Source organism: Oncorhynchus keta, unplaced genomic scaffold, assembly GCF_023373465.1.
Source record: "Oncorhynchus keta strain PuntledgeMale-10-30-2019 unplaced genomic scaffold, Oket_V2 Un_contig_15236_pilon_pilon, whole genome shotgun sequence".
NCBI lineage: Eukaryota > Metazoa > Chordata > Actinopteri > Salmoniformes > Salmonidae > Oncorhynchus > Oncorhynchus keta.
In genome coordinates this window covers 16,109-27,500 of record NW_026279207.1, presented here as the reverse complement: position 1 = coordinate 27,500, position 11,392 = coordinate 16,109, and the positions used below count along the sequence as shown (strand labels likewise).

The 11,392-nt window shown below is 47.1% G+C and overlaps 1 protein-coding gene and 1 long non-coding RNA gene across 2 annotated transcripts; both read right to left on the bottom strand.

The window, feature by feature from the left end:
- Positions 1 to 287: 287 nt before the first annotated feature.
- Positions 288 to 1,069, bottom strand: LOC127918909 (uncharacterized). The gene is made up of 3 exons (XR_008101359.1): positions 984 to 1,069; positions 471 to 758; positions 288 to 394 (listed from the first exon to the last, which is right to left on the bottom strand). It is a non-coding gene; the product is annotated as an uncharacterized LOC127918909 (long non-coding RNA).
- Positions 1,070 to 1,532: 463 nt separating this feature from the next.
- LOC127918908 (unconventional myosin-X-like) lies at positions 1,533 to 8,152 on the bottom strand. Its single transcript, XM_052502188.1, has 3 exons — positions 8,058 to 8,152; positions 7,329 to 7,516; positions 1,533 to 1,674 (listed from the first exon to the last, which is right to left on the bottom strand). Exons 1-3 carry the CDS (start codon positions 8,133 to 8,135, stop codon positions 1,533 to 1,535), a joined length of 408 nt encoding a protein of 135 aa, XP_052358148.1. The 5' UTR covers positions 8,136 to 8,152.
- Between the last annotated feature and the right edge of the window lie 3,240 nt (positions 8,153 to 11,392).

Genomic DNA, 11,392 nt, shown 5'->3' with positions numbered 1-11,392 from the left:
TGATAGATGTGGAGGGTCAACACCTTTAGTTGTCTTGATAGATGTGGAGGGTCAACACCTTTAGTTGTCTTGATAGATGTGGAGGGTCAACACCTTTAGTTGGCACACCCTTAATCTGATTGCCCTGGTTTCGTTTTGCTCCACTTTTAGGTTTACTTCCTGTCTTTAAATTGTGTGGTTTTTCCTTCTCTTTGTCTCTTCTTGGGTAAATGTAGTGGACACTCATGGTGGGTGTCTTTTAGGTCCCAGTTGTTGTTGCTAGTCAACCTCCAGTGGACCCCCCATGAGTGTCTTTCAGAACCCCTCCTAAAACCCCACCTGTTTGGTTCTGGTTGTTGTCAGTGACTCTTTGTTAGTTGATATTTCTCTTTCAGAACCCCTCCTAAAACCCCACCTGTTTGGTTCTGGTCGTTGTCAGTGACTCTTTGTTAGTTGTCCTTTCTCTTTCAGAACCCCTCCTAAAACCCCACCTGTTTGGTTCTGGTTGTTGTCAGTGACTCTTTGTTAGTTGATATTTCTCTTTCAGAACCCCTCCTAAAACCCCACCTGTTTGGTTCTGGTTGTTGTCAGTGACTCTTTGTTAGTTGATATTTCTCTTTCAGAACCCCTCCTAAAACCCCACCTGTTTGGTTCTGGTTGTTGTCAGTGACTCTTTGTTAGTTGATATTTCTCTTTCAGAACCCCTCCTAAAACCCCACCTGTTTGGTTCTGGTTGTTGTCAGTGACTCTTTGTTAGTTGATATTTCTCTTTCAGAACCCTCCTAAAACCCCACCTGTTTGGTTCTGGTCGTTGTCAGTGACTCTTTGTTAGTTGTCCTTTCTCTTTCAGAACCCCTCCTAAACCCCACCTGTTTGGTTCTGGTCGTTGTCAGTGACTCTTTGTTAGTTGATATTTCTCTTTCAGAACCCCTCCTAAAACCCCACCTGTTTGGTTCTGGTTGTTGTCAGTGACTCTTTGTTAGTTGATATTTCTCTTTCAGAACCCTCCTAAAACCCCACCTGTTTGGTTCTGGTTGTTGTCAGTGACTCTTTGTTAGTTGATATTTCTCTTTCAGAACCCCTCCTAAAACCCCACCTGTTTGGTTCTGGTCGTTGTCAGTGACTCTTTGTTAGTTGTCCTTTCTCTTTCAGAACCCCTCCTAAAACCCCACCTGTTTGGTTCTGGTTGTTGTCAGTGACTCTTTGTTAGTTGATATTTCTCTTTCAGAACCCCTCCTAAAACCCCACCTGTTTGGTTCTGGTTGTTGTCAGTGACTCTTTGTTAGTTGTCCTTTCTCTTTCAGAACCCCTCCTAAAACCCCACCTGTTTGGTTCTGGTTGTTGTCAGTGACTCTTTGTTAGTTGATATTTCTCTTTCAGAACCCCTCCTTAAAACCCCACCTGTTTGGTTCTGGTTGTTGTCAGTGACTCTTTTTGTTAGTTGATATTTCTCTTTCAGAACCCCTCCTAAAACTGTTTTTCTAGCTGGGGAACGTAACCAGAGGCACACCGACCATCACACCTGTATGGGTCATGGACGTCCGTAGAATCAATCAGTTACCTGCTCTGGATAATGGCCAGCTCCACGCGGGTGCTCCTCTCAGAGGGGCTGTCCCGGCTGAGTTCTGAGACATCACAGACAGGAACTGGAGCAGCAGCTTGGTACTCTCTGTCTTCCCTGCTCCTGACTCTCCACTAGAGACACACACATACGTCAGCTATCAATATACATGACATATGTATATGACAATATACATGACATATGACTATAGACATGACATATGACTATATACATGACATATGACTATATACATGACATATGACAATATACATGACATATGACAATATACATGACATATGACTATATACATGACATATGACTATATACATGACATATGACTATAGACATGACATATGACTATAGACATGACATATGACATGACATATGACTAGACATATGACTATAGACATGACATATGACTATAGACATGACATATGACTATAGACATGACATATGACTATAGACATGACATATGACTATAGACATGACATATGACTATAGACATGACATATGACTATAGACATGACATATGACTATAGACATGACATATGACTATAGACATGACATATGACTATAGACATGACATATGACTATAGACATGACATATGACTATATACATGACATATGACTATATACATGACATATGACTATATACATGACATATGACTATAGACATGACATATGACTATAGACATGACATATGACAATATACATGACATATGACTATATACATGACATATCACTATAGACATGACATATGACTATATACATGACATATGACAATATACATGACATATGACTATATACATGACATATGACTATAGACATGACATATGACTATAGACATGACATATGACTATAGACATGACATATGACTATAGACATGACATATGACTATAGACATGACATATCACTATATACATGACATATGACAATATACATGACATATGACAATATACATGACATATGACTATATACATGACATATGACTATATACATGACATATGACTATATACATGACATATGACTATATACATGACATATGACTATATACATGACATATGACTATATACATGACATATGACTATATACATGACATATGACAATATACATGACATATGACTATAGACATGACATGACTCTATACATGACATATGACTCTATACTGAGACAGACATACACAGATATGACTCCATACCGGAGACAGACAGATATGACTCCATACCGGAGACAGACACATATGACTCTATACTGGAGACAGACATACACAGATATGACTCCATACCGGAGACAGACAGATATGACTCTATACTGGAGACAGACAGATATGACTCTATACTGAGACAGACAGATATGACTCTATACCGGAGACAGACAGATATGACTCTATACTGGAGACAGACATACACAGATATGACTCCATACTGGAGACAGACAGATATGACTCTATACTGGAGACAGACATACACAGATATGACTCCATACTGGAGACAGACAGATATGACTCTATACTGGAGACAGACATACACAGATATGACTCCATACCGGAGACAGACAGATATGACTCTATACCGGAGACAGACACAGAGCGATGTGACTCCATACCGGAGACAGACACATATGACTCTATACTGGAGACAGACATACACAGATATGACTCCATACCGGAGACAGACACATATGACTCTATACTGGAGACAGACACAGAGCGATGTGACTCCATACCGGAGACAGACACATATGACTCTATACTGAGACAGACATACACAGATATGACTCCATACCGGAGACAGACAGATATGACTCTATACCGGAGACAGACACAGAGTGATGTGACTCCATACCGGAGACAGACAGATATGACTCTATACCGGAGACAGACACAGAGCGATATGACTCCATACCGGAGACAGACACAGAGCGATATGACTCCATACCGGAGACAGACACAGAGCGATATGACTCCATACCGGAGACAGACACAGAGCGATATGACTCCATACCGGAGACAGACACAGAGCGATATGACTCTATACCGGAGACAGACACAGAGCGATGTGACTCTATACCGGAGACAGACACAGAGCGATGTGACTCTATACCGGAGACAGACACAGAGCGATATGACTCCATACCGGAGACAGACACAGAGCGATGTGACTCTATACCGGAGACAGACACAGAGCGATGTGACTCTATACCGGAGACAGACACAGAGCGATGTGACTCTATACCGGAGACAGACACAGAGCGATGTGACTCTATACCGGAGACAGACACAGAGCGATATGACTCCATACTGAGACAGACAGATATGACTCTATACCGGAGACAGACACAGAGCGATATGACTCTATACCGGAGACAGACACAGAGCGATGTGACTCTATACCGGAGACAGACACAGAGCGACATGACTCTATACCGGAGACAGACACAGAGCGACGTGACTCTATACCGGAGACAGACACAGAGCGACATGACTCTATACCGGAGACAGACACAGAGCGACGTGACTCTATACCGGAGACAGACACAGAGCGACATGACTCCATACCGGAGACAGACACAGAGCGACATGACTCTATACCGGAGACAGACACAGAGCGACGTGACTCTATACCGGAGACAGACACAGAGCGACATGACTCTATACCGGAGACAGACACAGAGCGACGTGACTCTATACCGGAGACAGACACAGAGCGACGTGACTCTATACCGGAGACAGACAGAGCGATATGACTCTATACTGAGACAGACACAGAGCGACGTGACTCTATACCGGAGACAGACACAGAGCGACATGACTCCATACCGGAGACAGACACAGAGCGACATGACTCTATACCGGAGACAGACACAGAGCGACATGACTCCATACCGGAGACAGACACAGAGCGACATGACTCTATACCGGAGACAGACACAGAGCGACATGACTCCATACCGGAGACAGACACAGAGCGACATGACTCTATACCGGAGACAGACACAGAGCGACATGACTCCATACTGGAGACAGACACAGAGCGATATGACTCCATACTGGAGACAGACACAGAGCGACATGACTCCATACCGGAGACAGACACAGAGCGACATGACTCTATACCGGAGACAGACACAGAGCGACATGACTCCATACTGGAGACAGACACAGAGCGATGTGACTCTATACCGGAGACAGACACAGAGCGATGTGACTCTATACCGGAGACAGACACAGAGCGACATGACTCTATACCGGAGACAGACACAGAGCGATGTGACTCTATACCGGAGACAGACACAGAGCGATGTGACTCTATACCGGAGACAGACACAGAGCGACGTGACTCTATACCGGAGACAGACACAGAGCGATGTGACTCTATACCGGAGACAGACAGAGCGATGTGACTCCATACCGGAGACAGACACAGAGCGATGTGACTCCATACCGGAGACAGACACAGAGCGATGTGACTCCATACCGGAGACAGACACAGAGCGATATGACTCCATACCGGAGACAGACACAGAGCGATGTGACTCTATACCGGAGACAGACACAGAGCGATGTGACTCTACACCGGAGACAGACACAGAGCGATGTGACTCTATACCGGAGACAGACACAGAGCGATGTGACTCTACACCGGAGACAGACACAGAGCGATATGACTCCATACCGGAGACAGACACAGAGCATTTGGAAAGTGTTCAGACTCCTTGACCAATTCCACGTTTTGCTATGTTACAGCCTTGTTCTAAAATGACAAAACAAAAACAGGTTTTTAGAAATGTTTAAAAATGTATTAAAGATAAGAATCAGAAAGCTTATTTACATAATTATTCAGACCCTTTGCTATGAGAAATTGCTATGAGAAATTGAGCTCAGGTGCATCCTGTTTCCATTGATCATCCTTGAGATGTTTCTACAATGAGATTGGAGTCGAACTGTGGTAAATTCTATTGATTGGACATGATTTGGAAAGGCAGTTGACAGTGCATGTCAGAGCAAAAACCAAGACATGAGGTCGAAGGAATTGTCCACAGAGCTTAGAGACAGGATTGTGTCGAGGCACAGATCTGCGGAAGGGAAATAAAAATATGTCTGCAGTATTGAAGGTCCCGAAGGACACAGTGGCCTCCATCTTTCTTAAATGGAAGAAGTTTGGAACCACCAAGACTCTTCCTAGAGCTGGCCGCCCGGGAGAAAGGCCTTGGTCAGGGAGGTGAACAAGAACCTGATGGTCACTGACAGAGCTCCAGAGTTCCTCTGTGGAGATGGGGAGCCTTCCAGAAGGACAACCATCTCTGAAGCACTCCACAAATCAGGCCTTTATGGTAGAGTGGCCAAACTCCTCAGTAAAAGGCACATAACAGCCCGCTTGGAGTTTGCCAAAACGCACCCGAAGGTGGTCTCTGGACCCAATGGTCACTCTGACAGAACTCCAGAGTTCCTCTGTGGAGATGGGTGAACCTTCCAGAAGGACAACCATCTCTGAAGCACTCCACAAATCAGGCCTTCATGGTAGAGTGGCCAGACGGATGCCACTCCTCAGTAAAAGGCACATGGCAGCCCGCTTGGAGTTTGCCAAATGGCACCTAAAGGACTCTCAGACCATGAGAAACAAGATGATCTGGTCTGATGAAATCAAGATTGAACTCTTTGGCCTGAATGACAAGTGTCACATCTGGAGAAAACATGGTACCATCCCTACGGTGAAGCATGGTGGTGGCAGCATCATGCTGTGGGGATGTTTTTCAGCTGCAGGGACTGGGAGACGAGTCAGAATTGAGGGAAAGATGAACGGAGCAATGTTCAGAGAGATCTTTGATGAAAACCTGATCCAGAGAGCTCAGGACCTCAGAATGGGGCGAAGGTTCACCTTCCAAAGGACAACGACCCTAAGAACACAGCCAAGACAACGCAGGAGTGGCTTCGGGACAAGTCTCTGAATATCCTTGAGTGGCCCAGCCAGAGCCTGGACTTGAACCCGATCAAACATCTCTGGAGAGACCTGAAAATAGCTGTGCAGCGACACTCCCCATCCAACCTGACAGAGATTGAGAGGATCTGCGAGAAGAATGGTAGAAACTCCCCAAATACAGGCGTACCAAGCTTATAGCGTCATACCCAAGAAGACTGGAGGCTGTAATCGCTGCCGAAGGTGCTTCAACAAAGTACTGAGTAAAGGGTCTGAATACTTATGTAAATGTAATATTTCAGTTTTTGCGAACATTTCTAAAAACCTGTTTTCGCTTTGTCATTACGGGGTATTGTGATGTCATTACGGGGTATTGTGATGTCATTACGGGGTATTGTGATGTCATTATGGGGTATTGTGATGGCATTACGGGTATTGTGATGACATTACGGGGTATTGTGATGTCATTACGGGCTATTGTGATGTCATTATGGGGCATTGTGATGTCATTATGGGGTATTGTGATGTCATTACGGGGTATTGTGATGTCATTACGGGGTATTGTGATGTCATTATGGGGTATTGTGATGTCATTACGGGGTATTGTGATGTCATTACGGGGTATTGTGATGTCATTACGGGGTATTGTGATGTCATTACGGGGTATTGTGATGTCATTACGGGGTATTGTGTGTATAATGTAACATCTCTCTTCAATAGGAGGCTCCAATCCTGCACTACGAACATACATTACATGTGACAAAATGTATTTAAAAAATACCATGTATTAAAACTACGTGTTGGAGTCTGGTCTCTTGTGACTACAGTAGCTACTAGTTAATGCCATGTCCCCAACGCCCTGGTGAACTGACCTGATGAGAACACACTGGCTGTCGTGTCTCTTCCAGAGACAGCGGTAACACTCGTTGGCCACAGCGAAGATATGAGGGGGCAGCTCTCCCAGGTGGTGTCTACTATACAGGTCTACTGCTGCTGGGTCATACAGACCTGGGATCTGCTTGTAGGGGTTCACCGCTGCTAGGATAGAGCCTATGTTGGTCTGAGACGGGGGAGACAAGAGAGGAGACAGTGGAGAGAGGAGGAGAAAAGAGCCAAAAATGAGCCACCTGTCTCTTTTAACAGCCAAGGCAACGGCACACATTTCAGCAAATAAACGCCTGTTTCAAATAAAACGACAGGTCAGAATTAATTGTTTTACAATTTTACCATGAATTGTTTGAGGTTTAATGTGTTACATTAAATAATTCAGGTAATGACTCCAAAAAAATTGCAATAATCCGTTTTTCAATCATGTCTTACATACAGTAGATAATGTCTGTCTGGGAGGGTTGGTCTATAACACTGTCTTACATAGATAATGTCTGTCTGGGAGGGTTGGACTATAACACTGTCTTACATAGATAATGTCTGTCTGGGAGGGTTGGACTATAACAGTATCTTACATAGATAATGTCTGTCTGGGAGGGTTGGACTATAACAGTATCTTACATAGATAATGTCTGTCTGGGAGGGTTGGACTATAACAGTATCTTACATAGATAATGTCTGTCTAGGAGGGTTGGACTATAACACTGTCTTACATAGATGCAGTCCTTCTGGTAGCGGAGGTAAAGGTTGTACATGATGGCAGCTTCATGTAGTTCTGCCAGAGTAGACATGTCCTCTACTCCATTAATACTGGTGGGTGCATAGGAAACACCTTGTCTCTGCTCAGCTCCCCTGCTGCAGGTACATCACCTGAAACACAGAGACACAACAGGTAGTTAGTTTTACTGCAGCAGGTACATCACCTTGGTATATTCCCTGTACAAACTCCTTACCCGGTCAACCAGTGGAACTGGTGTTAGACTGGATTCCAAGATGAACAGAGAGAATAAAGGAGAGGGCTATACATTTCTCTAAAGGCGTCACTACAGACACCCTGGTTCAATTCCAGGCTGTGTCACAACCGGCCGTGATTAGGAGTCCCATAGGGGCGGCGCACAATTGGCCTAGCGTCGTCCGGGTAGGCCGTCATAGTAAATAAAATTTCTTCTTAACTGACTTGCCGGAGTTAAATAAAGGTTAAATAAAATGTGAAATATAATAGTTTCAGATCTATGTTAATGAGTTGGTGTCCATCGTTATAAGGAACTGGACAATATCCTGAACTTAGAGTTGAGGAGTAGAACGTTTTGACAAATAGGAAAGAAAGAAAGTGGAAACTATCAGTAGTCAGTAACATCAGTTCCTGTAATGGTGTGCCCAACACAACACTTACATCAATGTAATAAATCAGGAAATGTGTTATCTATGACGTCAGTCTGGCTCTGGCCCATGTGACACCATGCTAAACCATTGGACAATTAAAGGACAATAGAAGCAAGGTCGTGAGTCAGGACACTAGCAGCTAAGTCGGGACACTAGCAGCTAGGTCGGGACACTAGCAGCTAGGTCGGGACACTAGCAGCTAGGTGGGAGTCGGGACAATAGCAGCTTGGTCGGGACAATAGCAGCTTGGTCGGGACAATAGCAGCTTGGTCGGGAGTCGGGACATTATCAGCTAGGTCGGGAGTCGGGACATTATCAGCTAGGTCGGGACGATAGCAGCAAGGTCGGGACGATAGAAACTAGGTCGGGAGTCGGGACATTAAGCAGCTTAGTCGGGACACTAGCAGCTTGGTCGGGACACTAGCAGCTTGGTCGGGAGTCGGGACAATAGCAGCTGGGTCGGGACAATAGCAGCTTGGTCTGGACAATAGCAGATTGGTCTGGACAATAGCAGCTTGGTCTGGACAATAGCAGCTTGGTCGGGACAATAGCAGCTTGGTCGGGACATTAGCAGCTTGGTCGGGACATTAGCAGCTTGGTCGGGACATTAGCAGCTTGGTCGGGACATTAGCAGCTTGGTCGGGACATTAGCAGCTTGGTCGGGACATTAGCAGCTTGGTCGGGACATTAGCAGCTTGGTCGGGACATTAGCAGCTTGGTCGGGACATTAGCAGCTTGGTCGGGACACTAGCAGCTAGGTCGGGAGTCGGGACACTAGCAGCTAGGTCGGGAGTCGGGACAATAGCAGCTAGGTCGGGACAATAGCAGCAAGGTCGGGACAATAGAAACTAGGTCGAGTCGGGACAACAGCAACTAGGTCGGGACGACAGAAACTAGGTCGGGAGTCGGGACATTAGCAGCTAGGTCGGGAGTCGGGACAATAGCAGCTAGGTAAGGACATTAGCAGCTAGGTCGGGACAATAGCAGCTAGGTAAGGATCGACAGCAGCTAGGTCGGACGATAGCAGCTGAGTCGGGACGATAGCAGCTGAGTCGGGACGATAGCAGCTGAGTCGGGACGATAGCAGCTGAGTCGGGACGATAGCAGCTGAGTCGGGACGATAGCAGCTGAGTCGGGACGATAGCAGCTAGGTCGGGACATTAGCAGCTAGGTCGGGACATTAGCAGCTAGGTCGGGACATTAGCAGCTAGGTCGGGACGATAGCAGCTAGGTCGGGACGATAGCAGCTAGGTCGGGACGATAGCAGCTGGTCGGGACGATAGCAGCTAGGTCGGGACGATAGCAGCTAGGTCGGGACGATAGCAGCTAGGTCGGACGATAGCAGCTTGGTCGGGACGATAGCAGCTTGGTCGGGACGATAGCAGCTTGGTCGGGACGAAAGCAGCTTGGTCGGGACGATAGCAGCTTGGTCGGGACGATAGCAGCTTGGTCGGGACGATAGCAGCTTGGTCGGAGACGATAGCAGCTTAGTCGGGACGATAGCAGCTTGGTCGGGACGATAGCAGCTTGGTCGGGACGATAGCAGCTTGGTCGGGGCGATAGCAGCTTGGTCGGGACGATAGCAGCTTAGTCGGGACAATAGCAGCAAGGTCAGGACAATAGCAGCAGAGTCGGGACAATAGCAGCAAGGTCGGAACGACAGCAGCAAGGTCGGGACAATAGCAGCTAGGTAAGGACGACAGCAGCTAAGTCGGGACGATAGCAGCTAAGTCGGGACGATAGCAGCTAAGTCAGGACGATAGCAGCTGAGTCGGGACATTAGCAGCTAGGTGGGACATTAGCAGCTAGGTCGGGACATTAGCAGCTAGGTCGGGACATTAGCAGCTAGGTCGGGACATTAGCAGCAGGTCGGGACATTGGCAGCTAGGTCGGGACATTAGCAGCTAGGTCGGGACATTAGCAGCAGCTAGGTCGGGACATTAGCAGCTAGGTCGGGACATTAGCAGCTAGAGTCGGGACATTAGCAGCTAGGTCGGGACATTAGCAGCTAGTCGGGACATTAGCAGCTAGGTCGGGACATTAGCAGCTAGGTCGGGACATTAGCAGCTAGGTCGGGACGATAGCAGCTTGAGGGACATTAGCAGCTTAGTGGGACATTAGCAGCTTAGTCGGGACATTAGCAGCTTGGTCGGGACGACAGCAGCAGTCGGGACGACAGCAGCAGTCGGGACGACAGCAGCTTAGTCGGGACGACAGCAGCCAGTCGGGACGACAGCAGCTTAGTCGGGACGACAGCAGCTGTCGGGACACTAGCAGCTTGGTGGGTCGGGACAATAGCAGCAAGGTCGGGACAATAGCAGCAAGGTCGGGACAATAGCAGCAAGGTCGGGGCGACAGCAGCAAGGTCGGGGCGACAGCAGCAAGTCGGGACGACAGCAGCAAGGTCGGGACATTAGCCTAGGTCGGGAGTCGGGACAATAGAAACTAGGTCAGGAGTTGGGACGACAGCAGCTTAGTCGGGACAGCAGCAGTCGGGAGTGTGGACACTAGCAGCTTGGTCAGGAGTCGGGACAATAGCAGCAAGGTCGGGACAATAGCAGCAAGGTCGGGACAATAGCAGCAAGGTCGGGACGACAGCAGCAAGGTCAGGACGACAGCAGCAAGGTCGGGACGACAGCAGCAAGTCGGGACATTAGCAGCAAAG

Excerpts from the sequence above, each read along its gene's own strand:
- LOC127918908 (XM_052502188.1), bottom strand. The coding sequence starts at position 8,135 with ATGTCTACTCTGGCAGAACTACATGAAGCTGCCATCATGTACAACCTT. Across the intron at positions 7,517-8,057 it reads ACCAGAAGGACTGCATCTAT|ACCAACATAGGCTCTATCCT; the intron begins GTAAGACAGTGT and ends CCCCCGTCTCAG. Across the intron at positions 1,675-7,328 it reads AGCCAGTGTGTTCTCATCAG|TGGAGAGTCAGGAGCAGGGA; the intron begins GTCAGTTCACCA and ends GTGTGTCTCTAG.